Source organism: Moschus berezovskii, chromosome 9 (assembly GCF_049115385.1).
Source record: "Moschus berezovskii isolate FMDL1 chromosome 9, NW_MosBer_1.0, whole genome shotgun sequence".
NCBI classification, from domain to species: Eukaryota; Metazoa; Chordata; class Mammalia; order Artiodactyla; family Moschidae; genus Moschus; species Moschus berezovskii.
This window is the reverse complement of record NC_142468.1, coordinates 86,868,773-86,888,992: the sequence shown is the minus strand read 5'-3', so window position 1 is coordinate 86,888,992 and position 20,220 is coordinate 86,868,773. Positions and strand designations below refer to the sequence as shown.

General features: G+C 37.2%; 2 protein-coding genes and 1 non-coding gene across 3 annotated transcripts in view; 2 read left to right on the top strand and 1 right to left on the bottom strand.

Moving 5' to 3' along the window:
- TXNDC16 (thioredoxin domain containing 16) overlaps positions 1-20,220 on the bottom strand; it is a 92,943-nt gene that overhangs the window by 39,896 nt on the left and 32,827 nt on the right. The window contains exons 8-12 of the mRNA XM_088839908.1: positions 18,409-18,530; positions 11,823-11,913; positions 7,386-7,536; positions 2,996-3,162; positions 2,553-2,613 (exon numbers count right to left, since the gene is read on the bottom strand). Coding sequence (XP_088696034.1) covers positions 2,553-2,613; positions 2,996-3,162; positions 7,386-7,536; positions 11,823-11,913; positions 18,409-18,530 — 592 coding nt within the window. The remainder of the gene's footprint in view (positions 1-2,552; positions 2,614-2,995; positions 3,163-7,385; positions 7,537-11,822; positions 11,914-18,408; positions 18,531-20,220) is intronic.
- The window catches only part of PTGER2 (prostaglandin E receptor 2), a 207,320-nt gene that overhangs the window by 181,366 nt on the left and 5,734 nt on the right, over positions 1-20,220 (top strand). The gene's annotated exons all lie outside the window — the stretch shown is intronic.
- On the top strand, positions 17,861-17,966 carry LOC129563675 (U6 spliceosomal RNA). Its single transcript, XR_008687414.1, has one exon. It is a non-coding gene; the product is annotated as a U6 spliceosomal RNA (small nuclear RNA).

The window sequence follows — 20,220 nt, the reverse complement described above, 5'->3', positions numbered from 1 at the left end:
ATTACTGGGTCTAAAAGCAAAGCATAATGACCTCACAGTACACATATTTGAACAGTATTACAGTTCTCAAAGTATTTTTCTATTTGGTCTTATAAAATTTCTTATAAGTTAGAAGGAGAGGTTTTATAACTATTTCACAAATGAGAAAACTGAGCTGGAAGAAGTTAATTCAGTTATCTGGGCCCAGAACTAGCAGGAACAGAGTCAAGTCTTCTGACTCTTTAACTCAGCATTCATCAGTCAGTTCAGTTCAGTTGTTCAGTCGTGTCTGACTCTTTGCAACCCCATGGACTGCAGCATGCCAGGCTTCCCTGTCCATCACCAACTCCTGCAGCTTGCTCAAACTCATGTCCATCAAGTTGGTGATGCCATCTAACCATCTCATCCTCTGAGGTCCCCTTCTCCTCCCGCCTTCAATCTTTCCCAGCATCAGGGTCTTTTCCAATGAGTCAGTTCTTCGCATCAGGTGGCCAAAGTATTGGAGTTTCAGCTCAACATCAGTCCTTCCAATGAATATTCAGGACTGATTTTCTTTAGGACTGACTGGTTTGATGTCCTTGCAGTCCAAGGGAATCTCAAGAGTCTTCGCCAACACCACAGTTCAAAAGCATCAATTCTTCGGCGCTCAGCTTTCTTCATAGTCCAGCTCTCACATCCATACATGACTACTAGAAAAATTATAGCTTTGACTAGACAGACCTTTGTCAGCAAAGTAATGTCTCTGCTTTCTAATATGCTGTCTAGGTTGGTCACGGGATTTCTTCCAAGGAGCAAGCGTCTTTTGATTTCATGGGTGCAGTCACCATCTGCAGTGATTCTGGAGCCCCCCAAAATAAAGTCTCTCACTGTTTTCATTGTTTCCCCATCTATTTGCCATGAAGTGATGGGACAGGATGCCATTATCTTAGTTTTTTGAATGTTGAGTTTTAAGCCAGCTTTTTCACTCTCCTCTTTCACTTTCATCAAGAGGCTCTTTAGTTCCTCTTCACTTTCTGCCATAAGGGTGGTGTCATCTGCGTATCTGAGGTTATTGACATTTCTCCCAGCAATCTTGATATCTGAATCCAGTATTCATACCATAGACTTATGGAAGAGAATTTAAGTTTAAACTATCTGACCATTTGTAAACATATCAACAATTTTTTAGCATATGTTTAAAATATTTAGAAGATATTCCGAAGAGTTCTTAATTAAGAAAAATTTAAGGAAATTTTTACGAATTTAAGAAATTAAAAAATTGAAATTTACAAAGGAAATACAGGTGATCTCACTAATCAAAGTTATCAAAGGCATGCAAATTAATATGGAAACATTTTTTTGTATAGAAATAATTTTTTTTAAAGATTACTACTCAGTACTGGCAAAGATGTATGAAGAACAAGGAATTCTAAATCCTTCTGGTAAAATAATATTTCTGGAGGGAAATTTGACTGTGTATTTTAAAAGACTTTAAAGTTCCCATTGACATGTATACACTGCTATATTTAAAATAAAATGCCTTTCCATGGAAGAAAAGAAAGAAAAAATCACATTCAGAAAAAAAAAATATATTAAAGTCAATTAACTTCACACATGAAAAAATAAAAGAGTAGAATCCAAAGAAAACAAAAACACTAATCTGAAAAGACACATGCACTCCAGTCTTCATAGTAGCATTATTTACAATAGCCAAGACAGGGAAGCAACCTAAGTGTCTAGGAACAGACAAGTGGGTAAAGAAGATGCAGCATACATATTCAATGAAATATCACTCTGCCATAAAAATAGAATGAAATTTTGTCATTCCAGTAACATAGATGGACCTGGAGGATATTATGCTCAATGAAATAAGTCAGGCAGAAAAAGACAAATGCTGTATATTATCACTTATATGTGGAATTTAAAAAACAAATGAATGAATATAACAAACAGAAACAGACTCACAGATACAGAGTACAAACTAATGGTTACCAGTAGAAAGAGGGAATGGGGGAGGGGATTAAGAGGTACAAACTATCATGAACAAAATAAATAAGTCACAAGGATATATTGTACAGCATAGGAATACAGCCAATAGTTTGTAATAATTTTAAATGAAGTATAATCTATAAAATTTTTAAATCACAAAAAAGATTAATTAAAGTGGTTAAAGGCCCAAGCTCTGAAAAAGAAAAATCTCATTTAATAAAATTTACTTCTAGAAATTTAGCAAAGGGAAATAAATCAGTGATGCCCAAAACAAGTTTAAAGGCAGGCATCATAGCACAATACCAAGTAATGAAATATAACTGTATTTGAAAGGTAGGATGTATACAGCACGAACCTAAATTTCTTTAAAAATATGCATATGTAGATATACATATATTTATATAAATACACACACAAGCACACACAGAAAAAGAGACTAACAAGTGAAAACAACACACAACAGTTGAAAATGTTAACAACAGTTATCTCTGAAGAGTGGCAATTCATAGAATTTTCCTGTAATAAGCATATGTTACTTTAGAACCATGTGTATTACCCTGTTTTAAATAAGCACACGTTGTAGACCAATATAGAAAATGACCAACCTCTTCTGCTCTTCTGATGATAACATTAATATCCTGAGGAATGTCCATTTCCAAAGAGTCCCTTTATCAAAATGGAAATACATGTTATATGTTGCCAGTCTCAGGAAAAATAGTCATCAAGGAGGTCAATCTAAAATTGAACTGAAAATTTTATACTAAAAATGTTTATGAAAAAAGATTACAATTTAGTGAGTCTGAGAAATTTTTCATGTAAATACAGACCAGGTTTTCTATACTCTATCTTAATCTACACCTTCATTTAGTAAAGTTTAAAGGCCTAAATATTAATCAAGCTGATAATTAAAGACTTCAACTCAGCAACTGGCTCTAACTATATTAGAATCTAGTAGAGATCTGAATTTATTTACCAGTGAACAGATTACCAAGAAAAATACTAGTGTCCTGCTAAATAGAGAATAGTTACTATTCCATGTTTAAAATACCTTAACAAAAGTAGAACTCCAGCTTTTCCCAGAAGACGCCAAGCAACCCATTCTGCAGTTGTTCTATCAGCTTCATAAGTAGCTTGTTGACCAACAATAAAAACCAGTGGTAATCCTAGTTGTAGATGAACAGTTGAAACTTGTCTAGGATCTCCGGCAACTTCAGTCTTCATTTAGAAAAAGAACAAAACGTCTTCACTATGTGATAATAATGTTCCAACATTTGGATTTAAACCCTGCTAATAATAAGTGAAAAAACAAGTCTGTGAAATAAATCCACAGTTAACAAAAATGGTCTCGTGGTTTTCTAAGTTTCATGCTCCCATGTACCTATATAATTTAAACTAACATATGAAACTAACAAATTTTACTAGTTATACAGACATTTACAACCATAAAGAATGAGGATATCATAGAGAAACCAAAAAAAAAAGCAATAAATAAAACTGTGGTGCTGCTGAATAAAGAGAGAGATTTGAAACGAAAACGAAACACATAATAAATTCTTCCATATAAGAATTTAATATATATAATGACATATTATAGAACAATGAGGAACATCTGAGCTGACATCAGCTTGAACACACATCTAACTTCACTTCTTCCAAAAATCCAAGGACAACTTCAGCAGTAGGATTTTTCAAAACAGATAAACATATATACATGAAGAAGGGAAAAGAGTAAAGGCAGCAAAGTCTTAGAAGCTAGAGAACAACAAAATCCTAAGCTACGAGAGGAAAGGATAAGAAACAATTTCACTTTAACTGCAGAATCCTAAAACTGCTCAGGAGCAGTCAGTGCCTGGAGCCTCTGGAACAGGGAAAGAAGGGGAATGATGGCAGGAAGGCTCTAGAGTAAGAAAGAACAGACAAAACCTTTGGAGAAGCAGTTAGATCTCTAGATCCTCGTCCCTAACTCCATGAGCTTAGGCAACTACCCCTGCATCATACCAGAAGAAATCTGGGGGGACTGCCGGAACAGCTGAGTGTGAATACCATGCTCAAAGCAGACTGAGCAACCAAATGCTGAGACTCCTTCTAGCCCCTCCCCACTCAGTTTCCAGTAAGCTAGAAGCTAGACTTCTGTACTCCAGCAGAAAACTGGAAGATTTTTCTCTGGGGATCTTGAACAACCACAAGGAAAAGCCTAAAGCTACTGACAATGTGGTTGACCAAAAAGCTGCCCAGGTCCAACCACCCTATGGAGCTCAAAGTTAACAAGTCTGATCCATAGTCTCAGAATTTCCAGCCAACTTCTTTAGTTTCATATTCTAAATCATGAACAAGGAGTAATAAGCATCTGAGGAAAGCCTCTAACATGAAAGACCAGAACAAACAGAAAAGCAAGTAACACGGAGGAAACAGATTATTCAGGAAGAAGAAAGGTTCAGAAAACCACCGCTGACAAGCTTGAAAAGATGAGAAGATACTGTATCCACAAAAAATGAAAACTAAAGTTGAATAAATCTGCCAGAAAGTACAGCAAAAGACAGCTGGAAAATAGAAAAGATAATAAAATTGAGGGACTAGTTCAAGAGACCCAACATTCAAACAGGAGTCCCAGAAAGAGGGAAGGGAGAAAACAGAAGGGAAGAAATCATCACTGAAATAAACACAGAAATTTCCCATAACTAAAGGAGCACAAGCTGCCAGGTTGAAAGAGCCCACTGAGTAAAACCAGCATAGGGGATAAAAGTAGATACATAGAAAGATGCTTTCTTGCAAATTTTCTAATAATAGAGAATCATTTTTCTAATCCTTAGTTTCCAGAGAGAAATCTGTATTTAGCTATGGTAGACATAATTCTAAGATGACTCCCAAAATTCCTGGTGTACACATTTTGTATAATCCTAATTTCTTGAGCGTGGGTGGTACTCACGGCATAGTCATTCCCTTGATTAGATTATATCATGTAAGACTGTCACAGCACAATGGAGCAACACTGTCTGCTGGCTTTGAAGGAGAAACTTGTAATTTTTTTTGAGAGGGCCACGTGGCCAGAATCTAAGAACAGACCATAGGAGCCAAGAGCAACACCAGCCATAAACTAGTGAGAAGGTAGAAACCTCAGTCTCACAACCACACAGAACTGAATTGTCAAGACCTGAATGGGTATAACTGCCTGAAGGAACAGAAAAGCCTGGTTTCTTCTTTGAGTATTTGGAGAACCATAAGCAATTCAATATTAAAAAGTAAAAACAGGAACAGACAAGCAAGGCTGGAGAATTGGCAAAGGATCAGATGATCATTAAAAACCATGTATATCCTCCTAAGAAAGTAGGCCTTCATTCTGTAAATAATTGAAGCCATTTAGGAACTAAAAAAAAATACCAGAACAAGATCATATATGTGTGTTTAAAATATCTTACTATGCAAGCAACAAGGAGTATGAACTTAAAGAAAGTGAAATACAGGAACACAGACCAGATCAATTCCTATTACTAAAATAGTACAAGAGAGAGGAAGAACCTGGATCAAAGCACTGGCTGTTAGAATGAAGAATTCAAGAAGATATTTCAGATCTAAAATCAGATGCAGAGAGATGCAAGAATTGAGAATGATTTTCTCGGCTTCTGCCATGAGTGACTGGACAGTAAATGAACCAAGATAATGGAGCAAGAACAGATGGTAAAAGACAACACGTTAATGTCAGACACGTAGAGCTTAGGAGAGAGACATCTAATTAGTAGTTAAATATATGGATCAGGAACTTCAAAGAAAAATCTGACCTGAAAATTCAGATTAAAAAAAAAATTCAGATTTATGGTAGTTAATGCCATAGAAACAGATTGAGGGTGTGTTTATATGTCTAGAAGTGAGACAATGCATACAATTGCAATGATCATGCATCCGAAGTTTATCAAAAAGTCTGAATCCCAGCTTCCATTTTTATTAACGTTTATAGATAATGTTGACTGGTGAGTAGACAGAACCCAAGAATTCTTAATATCTCAACACTGGAAGACAAGGAAATGAGGATGGAGAGAAGTGAAGAACTGTACAACGAATTTAGGAGGGCTTTGTGGGGAAGTGGAAGATCAAACCAGAATCAGAGGGTCTTCTCCCAAAGGACATAAGATACATATTTCCCTCTCTCATGTGAACAGAAAGGAAAAAGACCTATGTGATGTTTTGTTTTTTCTTAGTTGCTTGAAGTCAAAATCCAACCAAATAAAAACTGACGAAAATAAAGAACTCAGGAATGAAGCCAATAGAACTGGGACTGATGAGCTCTGAATCTATTTAAATATGAAAGCAGGGCTTTTTTTAAAAATGGGAATTATGATTATAGAACACAATATAAACATCATAACCTTTACAATGTAAAATAACACAAAACAAAAATCTGGAGGGTAAAGAGGAACTGAGATGGAAATAAACATATGAAGCTAATATTCTCATCTTTTACACCAAGGAGTAAAATAAATCAGTATTATCTAAAATGAAAATATGCAGTTTTCTTAAAACAATAATTTTCACTTCTCAGTGTTTTCCATAATCATTTCAACACTTAAGACAGTATTTCCTAAACTCTAATGATGAAACAGTTTCTCAAAAGTTCCATAATTCCTCTAGTTTCACATCAGTTCCTTTTTCTTCGAGTAAATTCAAATAAGATTAAATATAATGCTTCTTACTATAAAGTAGCTCATGCAATATATGTCCATGAATGCATTCATCCCTCTACCTATATGTATCTATATGGATGCAGAGATGACTGGTTGCATCTAACAGTTCATTTCTGAATGATGGGAATTGGTGGATTTAAAATTTTTCATTTTTTATACTTTGCTGCACAATTTGAATTATTTATAGCACATATGCACAATTTTTATGTAAAAAGGACATGGTGAGTGAGAAGGCCTATTGAAGGTTTTACATATGCTCAGGACAAGACTTTAAACTTCCAGAGAGAAGTCAGTTGATCACCTACTGAATCTAAGATTCTTCCAGTCTGACACTATGGAAAGTGAGACACCAAAAATGCTATAATGCAAATATTTATAAACTTTTAAAACAGGAATCAAAACATTCACAAAAGAGGTCTTTTCTTAGCCCATGATGTAATCTTTGTGATCTTAGAATGGTCACAGTCCATTATAACTACCACAGAACAGTTCCACAGTTCATTATAACTACCATTATAAGTACACAATGCTGTATTGGGTTGTTCAAAACAACAACACTTCAAGGCATTAAAATACCATTTTATGAATACACAGTTTATTCTCTAATCTACCTTTAATAAGGTACTACTCTTAAATCTGCCTAAATGAAATAAATATGTTCAAGGGGAAAGATATAGCTCATCTAAGTTAAATGCACATCTGTGAATCAAAACAACAAATTTTACATACGAATTGTCTAACATATTTAAATCAGACACATACCAGCAGAGGTGCTTCCATTATCTTAATAAACTGATGAATGTTCAGTGTAGTCAGTGACTGTCTCATTAGTATTCTCCTACATGGCTGGGTCAAGTCCAAGACTGGTTTACAGTGAAAAAAGTAGAGATGTGGATATTCTATATCCTCAGGGCTGCAAATTAAAAATGAGAGACAGACCAACTTGAAGTTCAATGTGTGATTCTTCTACTATGCAGAAAGACATAATAAATCTCTTTGTCCTAAGTCTCGTGCTTTTGAATTACTGTTTTGGTAAAAGCCTAAAACAGTATAACAAAATTAAGTGGACCAAAGCAAAAAAAAACAGAATAAAAGGAGTTTTTGAGATGCATAAGCAATTTTTTTTCCTGAACTGTCTCATATGGTAACTTTCAAATTAGGTTAGAGACAGGTCTATATTTTTAAATAAAAGACTGTCACCTTGAGGACAATGAGATTATCTTAAAATATAGTTGCTTTTCTACAGCTATGCTAAATACAGCTTTGTAACACAAATCTTCTAGGTTTAATTTAAACCCAAATCTGTTTTGAATAAACTTCAGCCAAAACATGCCTTAAGATAGAAACCATGTGACACTTTGCGAGAGTTAGTGAGTTTGTATCTGAAATATTAGAAAACCCAGCCAATGTGGCTTACAATTTGACTTTTGGCATTCCCTTCAATATGAAAATTCAAAGATAAACTTATAGTAAGTAAGGTTTGCCAAAATTAAAATACCATTTTATAAATCTCCATATGGCATTAGTACAGTCTGGCAAAATACTGCAAATTTTTATTTTTACAATGTAATTTTAATTATTGACACATGCTTCAACTGAGCTCCAAGGTTCACTGACTTCAAATTTCATTACAAAGTAATATCTAATAGATTCAATGATTAAAGAAATGATCACTCAAAGATTACTTAATGCCTACTATGTTAGGCCCTGTGCTAAATATAAAAGACTAAGATGAATAAGATATTTCAAATCCTTGAGGGGCATGGGCTAAAGGACATATATTTAGCTAAAAAAAAAAAGTGGTTCATAAGTACTATAATATACAGGGTGTTATGAGAAACAAAAAAACATTTCATTCTGCTCAAGTCAGGGAAGAGAAGGAAAGGGAAAGGAAGATCATCATAGAGATTAAAAACAGAGAATGACTTCTCCAAGAAGATAAGACTAAGGAGTATTTCAGACAACAGGAACAATATAGCCAAGGCCCCAGTCAAAGCACATAACTTTTTTGAGGGAAACCATGAACAGTCACATATTACTGAATGGAAAGTGTTGAGAGCAGGATGACCCAGCTAGGTTGGACCACATACCATAATTTATGAAATAATAAAATTATGTTAGAAAGTTATCTAATCAGAGATCATCTGGTTGTAGGTAACAGAAATAAAAAAAGTGGGGGTAGGGGGAACTTACTAGTTTAGAAGGGTATCTCACAGAATACAAAATTCAAGTAACTGGATCAGAGAACAAATGTACAGATCTGAACAGCAAGAGTTCAGGGTCCTTCATTTTGCCATTAACACTTTTTAGCTCCCCACTCTTTCTGCTTTACTTCTACATGGGCAAAACATTCAGTAAGCAAGACAGTTAAAGTGCTGTATAATCCAGTTTCTTCCAAGTTCCTGGAAGAAGACATCTCATTTGCTCAGGTAAGCCCACGGATTGGTGGCTCTAGGTCAGGTGGCCACCTCTGACTTAACAGACTGTGATAAGTATGAGGTAGGAGTAACACCCTTCTTGGCTTATACACAGATACTTTAAGAAGGGAATATGGGGAGGTAGCGGAAAGTACTTATGTCTCTACAGCATGCTACCTCTTTTACTACCCATCATATATACCCTTTTCTTTTCTAACCATTTAAAAAAAACTGTTATTGGAGTTTTGTTGATTTACAATGTTGTGTTAGTTTCAGGTGTATAGCAAAGTGAATCAGTTATACATAAACACATATCCTCTTCTTTTCCCACATAGGTCATTACAAAGCACATATACACCTCTTAACCATTTCAAACATACTCAGGTCCAACATAACTACGAATATACAAGAGTATCCAAAGTTAAAGTTATCACCCCGCAAGAAGAATAGTACCTAGAACACAGACGGCATTCAAGAGATAATTGTTGAATGAAAAAATGACAAAGGAAACAAAAATTTTTTTAAAAAGATGGAAGAAAAAATATATTCATCTCTCCTCCTTTAAGTGGTGGGGCTTCCCTGGTGGCTCAGATGGTAAAGAATCTGCCTGCAATGCAGGAGACCTAGGTTCGATCACTGGGTTGGGAAGGTCCCTGGAGAAAGGAATGGTAACCTACTCCAGTATTCTTGCCTGGGAAAACCCATGAGCAGAGGAGCCGGCAGGCTACAGTCCATGGGGGTCACAAAGATTTGGAAATGACTCAGCAACTAACACTTCTCCTCCATTAGGTGACAACTCAAAGTCATTGTTAACTACTTCATCTAGAAGTGATGTCATGTGCTGAGTTGCTCAGCCGAGTCTGACTCTGTGAACCCATGGACTGTAGCCCACCAAGCTCCTCTGTTCATGAGGAGTCTTCAGGCATGAATACTGAAGTAGGTTGCCATGCTTTCCTCCAGAGGATCTTCCCAACCCAAAAATTGAACCAAGGTCTCCCACATTGCAGGCAAATTCTTTACCATCTGAGCCACTGACTACGTATTCTGAATCCACAGTCCTTCCCAACCACATCGGGGCCAAGTATGATTCTTCACCACTTTGTTAGCCATGAATAAACCTCTCCAATGTGTCATATACTAACAAATTTATGAAAAACAGAATAACTGCATGTTTTTAATTCTCAGTTTAAAAATGGAGACAAGCAAAAATCTTTCCAGAACATTACTATGTTTAGTCATTGATCACTATATAGTCTGGTCTTGCTGAACAGGATCTGTAAGACAAATGAGAGGACCCATACCTTGCCAGTAAATAACCAACCCTCTATATTTGAAGCATGTCACTGTTATTAGCAATTATTCATTAGCAGAAAAATAAAGAAGATGATAACAGAAGAGGAAGTACAAACAATCCTCAGAGAAACTGTGGGGCTACCCTAGAAACACCATGGGACTGAGAACAGCCGGGTTCCCCCAAGATGGGAATTTGGCAGTCTACACTGGCAGTAGCAAAGCAGCTGTCTAAACTACTGCTCATTGTATCTTGAGATGCAGTGACTACATATCATAGAGCTTTATGATACTATCAGCATGTTTCTCAAATTGTTATGAATATTAATTCTTATACAAATAGTAAACATGCATCAAAGTTTTCTTTAACTCATTAATGAGGGAACTAGCAGAATGCAGTTCATTAAGAAGAGGGAAAAAGGAATGTTGGTTGATGTTGTACAGAGCAATAAATTTTCTTTGCAAGGACTTCATTCTTTGCCTATGTACTCCCAACAACGCCCTCCCCAAAAAATCATTTCACTTTATCAGTTTTCTATGCACTAACATCCAAATTTACCAAACTGTAAAATATCTGGGATTTAATTGTGTGCAGTTTAACAAATAGTCACTATTTTCTGAATGGTGAGCAAGAGGACTCATTAAAAACTCTTGCGCAGTTTTAAAAGGGTCACACAATCACCCTTTTGCCTTGCTTTGGATTAATTTTCCTGAATAATATTTTGAAGCCAAACTTAAAGTCTTTCAAATGCATTGGTGTTCTTATGTCTCTTGTGTCCCTATATATTAAATGGAAGAAAAACTTTACCCCTAGGTTGCCCAACCAAAGGAGTCCAAAGAAAGTCTCTACCTACAACTGTAAGCTAGAAACTAGACAAGAAAATTAAACATTTAGAAAACATCTGTTCAAAATTGTACTCAAATATATTTAAAAGTTTTCTGGTATTGTAACTGATGGAACTCTCAAAGAATCTCTAGAGCTTAGTCATAAAAGCTGTTATTTGATTCCCTGATTACTGGGGTAGATATATTTCTAAAATACACATGACCACTCAAGGGATCACATCTGTGGCTTATCCATATTGCCTTGGTTCACCTTAGTTTAACATCACTTCTGTATCTTTAAGCTCATTTTAGTACAGCCCTTGTGGCTCAGTTGGTAAAGAAACCACCTGCAATGTGGAAGACCTGGGTTCAATCCCTGGGTTGGGAAGATCCCCTGGAGAAGGGAAAGGCTACCCACTTCAGTATTCTGGCCTGGAGAAGTCCATGGACTGTATAGTCCATGGGGTCGCAAAGTGTCGGACACAATTGCGAAACTTTCACTTTCACATGATAGCAATGAAGAGGATTTCAGGTTTCATTTATATATTTACATCTGCTTACGATTCCTGTCAGATTAGTCCATGCTGTGAGAGTATGACAGAAATGATGAAAAAGTAATGTGAAATAAGTGAACTGAAAATAGTTTACTTATGCTTCTTATACATACCCAATACTTTGCAAAAGGGCAATTTCCGTGGTTAAGACAAATTGGTATGTGGTCCCATACACAAAAGCGGCTTCCATGACAGCTCTGTGCTCTGAAAAAGAGAGGGGAGGTGAGAGGGAGGAGAGGTTAGTTTGTGTGATTCTATTTTGAATACTTTCCTACATCCTTTTATGCTCTACTGTGTTAAAAGAAAAATCCTTTGTAGGGATCCCAGTTGGGAAAAAGCAGGCAGTTAAAGAAGTTATAAAAAGTCTGTTCTAGTCAAGTCAAGGTAAGAGCAGAACTAAGAGGGAGTTAAAAATGAGTTATACTTGAAGATATTTGACAAATCTGTGATGGTTTTTTCCCAGTAGTAGGGAAGAGAGTATGAATTCGCCACACAACTTTCATATGTTATATTTTATACATGAATATGTCTGTATGCTACTTATGGCTTTTCTTAAAATCAAACTTATTCTTATCTAAAAAGAGACAATTCTATAAGGTATATTTTTTAAATGAACAGTTCCTCTACCCTTGACCCCGTTTCCAATTTCCAAGGGACAACTACTTTCAACTTTCTCCCTCTTTCTTTCGGTATTTACCTCCAAATCCCTAAATGACACTCTTACACTCTTATCTCCTGATTATTTGTGCGTGTTAGTATTGTCTATTGATTTCCCACTATGAAAGATGATAAATAGCTCTCTTTTCTGAAACCTCATTCCACAAATGTACACAATTCTATCTCCTCAATGTGCCCAATATAGTCCTAGTTTTTATTAGATCAATAGTTTTCATACTGTTCAGTCACTCAGTCATGTCCGACTCTTTGTGACTCCATGGACTGCAGTACACCAGGCTTCCCTGTCCATCACCAACTCCTGGAGCTTGCTCAAACTCATGTCCATCGAGTCGGTGATGTCATCAAACCATCTCATCCTCTGTCATCCCCTTCTCCTCCTGCCTTCAATCTTTCCCAGCATCAGGGTCTTTTCCAATGAGTTAGTTCTTCACATCAAGTGGCCAAAGTATTGGAGTTTCAGCTTCACCATCAGTCCTTCCAATGAATATTCAGGACTGATTTCCTTTAGGATTGACTGGTTGGATCTCCTTGCAGTCCAAGGGACTCTCAAGAGTCTTCTCCAACACCACAGTTCAAAAACATAAATTCTTTGGCGCTCAGCTTTCTTTATAGTCCAACTCATATCCATACATGACTACTGGAAAAACTTTAGCTTTGACTAGATGGACCTCTGTCAGCAAAGTAATGTTTCTGCTTTCTAATACGCTGTCTAGGTTGGTCATGGCTTTTCTTCCAAGGAGCAAGCATCTTTTGATTTCATGACTGCAGTCACCATCTGCAGTGATTTTGGAGCCCAAAAAAATAAAGTCTCTCACTATTTCCACTGTTTCCCCATCTATTTGCCATGAAGTGGTGGGACCAGATGCCATGATCTTCATGTTTCAAATGTTGAGTTTTAAGCCAGCTTTTTCACTCTCCTCTTTCACTTTCATCAAGAGGCTCTTTAGTTCTTCTTCGCTTTCTGCCATAAGGGTGGTGTCATCTGTGTTATCTGAGGTTATTGATATTGCTCCCGGCAATCTTAATTCCAGTTTGGGCTTCATCCAGCCCAGCGTTTCTCATGATGTGCTCTGCATATAAGTTAAATAAGCAGGGTGACGATAAACAACCTTGACGTACTCCTTTCCCGATTTGGAACCAGTTGTTCCATGTCCGGTTCTAACTGTTGCCTCTTGACCTGCATACAGATTTCTCAGGAGGCAGGTAAGGTGGTCTGGTATTTCCATCTCTTGAAGAATTTTCCAGTTTGTTGTGATCTACACAGTCAAAGGTTTTGGCGTAATAAATAAAGCAGAAGTAGATGTTTTTCTGGTATTCTCTTGCTTTTTCGATGATCCAACGGATGTTGGCAATTTGATCTCTGGTTCCTCTGCCTTTTCTAAATCCAGCTTGAACATCCGGAAGTTCATGGTTTCATATTGTTGGGACTCAGTAAATACAATTTTCTTTTGAGAATTTTTTCACTACAGTTATAACTATCTTTTAAAAAATTTTTGTTTAGATTCCTTGCTAATTTAGTCCTAAATTCTTCTGCAACTGTCTTAGGCCCCCAATACTTCAAATGTATCTGTTTTACTCTTTTTTAAAATTTTTATTGGAGGCTAATTATTTTACAATATTATATTGGTTGGTTTTGCCATACACTGACATGAATCCGCCCCGGGTGTACATGAGTTCCCCCTTCCAAACCCCCCTCCCACCTCCCTCCTCCCCTTATCCTCCCTCTGGGTCATCCCCGCATACCATCCCCAAGCATCCTGTAACACGCATTGACCCTGAACTGGCGATTCATTTCACATATGATAATATACATGTTTCAATGCCATTCTCCCAAACCATCCCACCCTCACCCTCTCCCACAGAGTCCCAAACACTGTTCTATACATCTGTGTCTCTTTTGCTGTCTCATATACAGGGTTATTATTTGCATCTTTCTAAATTCCATATATATGCGTTAGTATGTTTTACTCATTATTCCCTCTCCTTGCAGACATTTCTGCACAGTCTTCTGATTTGCTCAAACGTGGACTCTGCTACTCAACCTGCCCCAACTTTCATCCTAGGAACTCACTTTCATTATTGTCCTGGGGATTCTCCGATTTTCACTCTTGTGTTGGGGCCTTGGCCTGTTACCCTCATCTTCTGGACTAATTTGTTCCCTTGCTCCCACTCTCTAGCTCCTTTCTGGGAGAGAATATATGGAATAAACATTTTTTGCAAACTTACCCTTCTCAAAGTGGATTTATTCTACTTTCATAACTAACTATAGTTGTCTGCATATAGAATTCTAGGTTCAAGTCATTCTCCCTAAGAATTTTGAAAGCATTCCTCCATTTTCATTGGCTCCCAAATCCAAAGTCATCCTGATTCTTGATCCTTAAATCACATACTTTTTTCTTTCTGGAAAATTTTAGAATAGTGTTTGTTCCCAATATTCTGAAAATTCAAAATGAGATCCTCTGGCATGGCTCTACATTTAAACACTGCTGGGATTCAGTGAACCCTTGCAATTTGGAGGCTCAAATCCCTCAGTTCTGGGAAATTTTCTTAGAGCATTCCTTAATTTCTTCCTTTCCATATCTTATTTTCCCTTTTTTTCTCACTGCCATTTCCAGGTAGTTATCTTCCCCTCCCTGACCTAATCTTCTATCACTCGAATCACATTTCATCAGATTATTCCACTCACCATTCTGCCTTGTTGGAGTCATCTACTACCCCAGCCAGGGTTAATCCTCCTCATCTCATGAAAAATTTAGCTTCTGTCACACTTTCACGCTTTCCGATTTTCCTATCCCCATAGATGATCCTTGCAAAATCCTAGCCTTTCAGTCCTTGGTCTTATCTGGAAACTCCAGTGATTTCTCTTCAGCCCTACCTTAACCACTCATGGCCACTGTCCCACTTCAGGCTTGTAATCACCAATCTGCAGATCCTCCAAATTTTCAATGTGTAGCACTCCCCCCAAAAAATAAAGACACACATACCCACACACCCTTCCATCTCTGGGTCACTTGTCTAGTACGTAACTTTAACCTTCCCGAAGTTGCAGTCTTACCATTTTCACTGTCCTTCACCCACCTCAGGCCCTCTCTTCCCTGCTGCTGCTGCTGCTAAGTCACTTCGGTCGTGTCCAACTCTGTGTGACCCCATAGACGGAAGCCCACCAGGCTCCCCCGTCCCTGGGATTCTCCAGGCAAGAACACTGGAGTGGGTTGCCATTTCCTTCTCCAATGTGTGAAAGTGAAAAGTGAAAGTGAAGTCGCTCAGTCGTGTCCGACCCTTAGTGACCCCACGGACTGCTAGTCCAGCTTAAATTCCACGGCCAGTCTTTATAATCACTTACCCGCCTGTCTAGCCAAAACACAATCCAAGTTAAATCAAACAATCTGCCTATTCTGCACTTACACCCATAAAAGTGAATATGACTGGGGGAAGAAAACAAGAACCCACTAGCATAACCATGCCCATGGTCTCACTTTAGATTACTGGCATCAACTATTACTGCTGCATAACAGCCATTCTTTGTTTTCAGGCCTTCTAAAACCACTAGTTCTTCTCTTCTTTCCTCACACTATCTGATCACTTTATTTCTATTTCATTAAAAACATGAATCAATTAAGTAAAACCAAAACAGTTCCCAGCCCCGTATGTATCTGCCCCCTTAACTAAATTGATGCCAATATTCTGTCTTTTCTCCTAGTACCACAGGTGAATTTTCCATGCTCCCAGCAAAGAGCCACCCCTGCCCTGTTCACTAGATTCCATCTACCCTAGTCTACTCAAAGATGTTGTTCCAATAATTTTCCCTTCCTTTTTCTCCATAATGTATTTTCCTTTTTCTACAAGATCTTTCATGTCAACATACAAAGATGCTTCTTAAAAAATTCTTCACTCATACTCCTCCAGCCACTGCCTCGTATCTTCCTCCCCTTAATAGCAAAATCTTACGTGAGACTCTATAGTCACAGCCTCCAGTTGCTCTCTGCCTATTCTCTTATGCCCGAGTCAGGCATTGATCCCTGCCACTCTACAAAAATCATGTGTATCAAGGGCATGGGTAACTTAATATTGCTAAACATAATGGCCAACTGGTAGTTCTTATCCTAATCAATCTTTCAGCATCCTTTGATACAATTGCTACCATCTCTTCACTAAAACCCTATCTTCACTTTGTTACACACAGGGCATTCCTTCCACTTCCTCTACTGACCCATGAATGATGAAGTATCTAACGAGTTCAGTCTTCTCTTTTCCATCTAACCTCACTCCTTTCATGGTCTCCTCTGGTCTCACAACTTTATGTCATAAATGTATATCCCTAGTACGTATTCCACCATCAAATGCAGACTAGTAACATCCAACTACAACTACCTTGTTGATATCTCTACTCGGCTGTCTAACAGGTATTTCACAAGTATGGTGTCCAAAAGTCAATTCCAGAGCTTTCTTCTCCAAACTATTTCCATTCTGCCCCACCTTAGTTATTAGCAATTTCACCATTCAGGGAGGGAACTCAGGCCAAAATCCCAGAGCCATCCTTGTTTCTGCTATCTCTATCAATCTATATCCAATATGTCAGAAAATTCAGTACCTCTTACAATCTAAACTACGGCTAAAATGCAAATGTATTTCCACTGCCATTGCTGCTGATACCCTGGTCCAAGCCACCCACCACCATCTCCTGCCTGCATTATTGTGATAACTTCCTGATTTTCTCCCTTATTCTACTATTGCTCCTTCTACTCTATTCCAAACCCAGAAGTCAGACTGATCCTGTTAAAATATAAATCAATGATTTCTGGCTCCACTATGGCAGTGCAAGTCCCTGTATAGTTCATCCTTCTTACTGACTTTAATTACAGAATGTGGACAAAATACAATAACATGAAGAACCCTGAAAAGTAAACAGTAAATACGCTGATTGTGGGGTATTGCTTTACATGTACATTAAGTTTAAACTATGTAGCCATCAAGCTTTATGTCTATAAAAACAGAATTTTCCAATAAACAATTTTATTTCATAGAGCACATAAAATTTTAAATGTTTTTAACAACATTTTATATTAACATGTCCAAGTTATAACCATTAACAAATAAAAATCATGAAAGCACAATTATTAGTCATTCATAAAACATTTATAAATTTCTTTATGACAAAATGACCTATTAAGGCTAAGGTGATGTTGTCAAAATTTTTTGAAAGTCAAGAAAAATACATCATAAACAGCAAACACCAAAATAAAAACAGAAGCCAAGTCAATCGACAACATTTACCAAATACTATAAACTGCTGAACACTAAATCAGGTACCACGAGGACTGTAACAGCCAACACAGAGACACTATACGCCAGGAGCCTTTTTATTTTTTCAAATTCACCTGGTTCTCACAATAACACTAAGAGGTAGGCACAATTATTTTCACCATCTCAGTGACCAGGAAACAGGTTAAATAAGTCAGTTGTCTAAGGTCATGTGCTTGCTTCGGCAGCTCAGATACTAAAGTAGAACGATACGGAGAAGATTAGCATGGTCCCTGCACAAGGATGACATGCACATTCACGAAGCGTTCCGTATTTTTTGGGCTGCCCAGGTGGCGCTAATGGTAAGGAACCTGCCTGCCAATGCAAGAGACATGGAAGACGTGGGTTCGATCCCTGGGTTGGGAGGATCCCCTGAAGGAGAAAATGGCAACCTGCTCCAGTATTCTTGCCTGGAGAATTCCATGGAGAGAGGAGCCTGGCAGGCTACAGTCCAAGGGGTCACAAACAGCTGGACATGATTAAAGCAACTGAGCATGCCAAGGTCATACTGTAAATAGTTGGTGGAACAGGGAGTCTAACCTAGGTGTCTGGCTCCAGAGTTCTTGTTCAATCACTATACTATGCTACCATACTTGAAGAAAGAAAATGTAATGGTAAAAGATCCTTCAAATTTATTTTAAAATATTAAGATAAAATATATTGTGCTAAGTCCTTCAACACAGACACACAGCAAAGATTAAAGCAAAAGTTGATAAATACCTGGTGTTCCAATGGCTCTGACATATGAGAATGCAATGTTTCCTTTTCCTTTTAGAGCATTTTCTATGTTCTGAAGGTCTCCCAGGGTGGTAATATATTTTACTTCATTAAAAAGAAGAGCACTGAAACAAACAGATATAACTGGTAGAAAAATCTGACAGGTACTTAGTTATTTAATACATATTTTGAGTAAGTTAAAGAACCTAATCAAAAAAGAAATTTAATCTTCTGAACAAACTCTGAGTAGTAAGCACCAAGAATTTCAATACTGAATTAAAATCATTCTCTAAATCATTATTCTGTCACTGAGAACATCAACCAGGGACAGTTATAAGAAATAACTATGTATCCTCTATCACAACTACCTCAATATAAACTATATTTACAAACATATTCTTCTGGCCAAATAATCCCTCACAAACCTCTCAGCCATAGACACATTTGAGCCCTTTACACGTTTAAACTAAAGCCGCCTTTCCATTGCCTATAAGGCCCTGCATGGCCTAGATCTTGCCTACTTCTCCAACATTATTTTGTTCTACCATTCCTCACATCTGCCCTACTTGAGGCAACACCTCAGGGTCTTTGCACACACCGTTCTCTTCGCAGAAACCTATTCCCTCTGCTCCTTCTCATATATACTGTCTCAGCTTAAAAATCACTGACTTAGAGAAGCCTCTCTTGTATAAGTAGGTCTGCATCATTTTCCTCTTGAATTTCATAATATTTGCTCCTTTGTAGTTCTTATTACAATTTATAATTATTCATATATATTTTTTATTTGTTTTTCCCTGCCTCTCTCATTAAACTGTTACCTTCTTGAGGCAGGGACTTTGTCTATTTTGTCAGTATATCCATAGTAACTTAGAATAGAACCTGGTACATTTAATGTATAGATCAGAATAACTGCTTACATTAGTTCATTGAAAAGAATCTCCTTTTAAAAACTTCTACTTCTATATAAATTCTCTGTAACTAACAACAAATTCCACTTAATCTCCACATGCATATCTCTGTCTGTATGTGTATTTTTGTTAAGCTAGACTTTATGAATTTTGGAAGTTGTTCCAAGTCCACATACTTAAATAAGCAAAAATGTTACCCACTCAGTTGTGTCCAACTCTTTGTGACCCCATGGACTACAAGCCTGAAAGGTTCCTGTGTCCATGGAATTCTCCAGGCAAGAATATTGGAGTGGGTAGCCATTCCCTTCTTCAGGGGAGCTTCTCGATGAGGGATTGAACCTCATTGCAGGTAGATTCTTTATTGTCTGAGCTACCAAGAAAGCCCAAAATTCATTCCAATAAATTAGTCAATCATAGTTTCCTCTTATTGAGAAACATAGCACTTTCCATTAATACAGCAATTCTCAAATTTTCTGGCCTCAGAATCTCTTTATATCCTTATAAATTACTGAGCTCTTCAATGGGTTTGCATTTATGTAGGTTTCATCTATCAATAGTTGCCAAAATAGAAGTTAAAACAGCAATTTAAAATGTTAATTCTTGAGATTAGAAAATATACAAGCAACTCCTGCTGCTCAACTCCAGAAAAATAAATCACCCAATCAAAAAACAGGCCAAAGAAAAGACATTTCTCCAAAGAAGACATACAGATGGCTAACAAACACATGAAAAGATGCTCAATGTCACTCATAATCAGAGAAATGAAAATCAAAACCACAATGAGGTATTATTTCACACCAGTCAAAATGGCTGCTATCCAAAAGTCTACAAGCAATAAATGCTGGAGAGGGTGTGGAGAAAAGGGAACCCTCTTACACTGTTGGTGGGAATGCAAACTAGTACAACC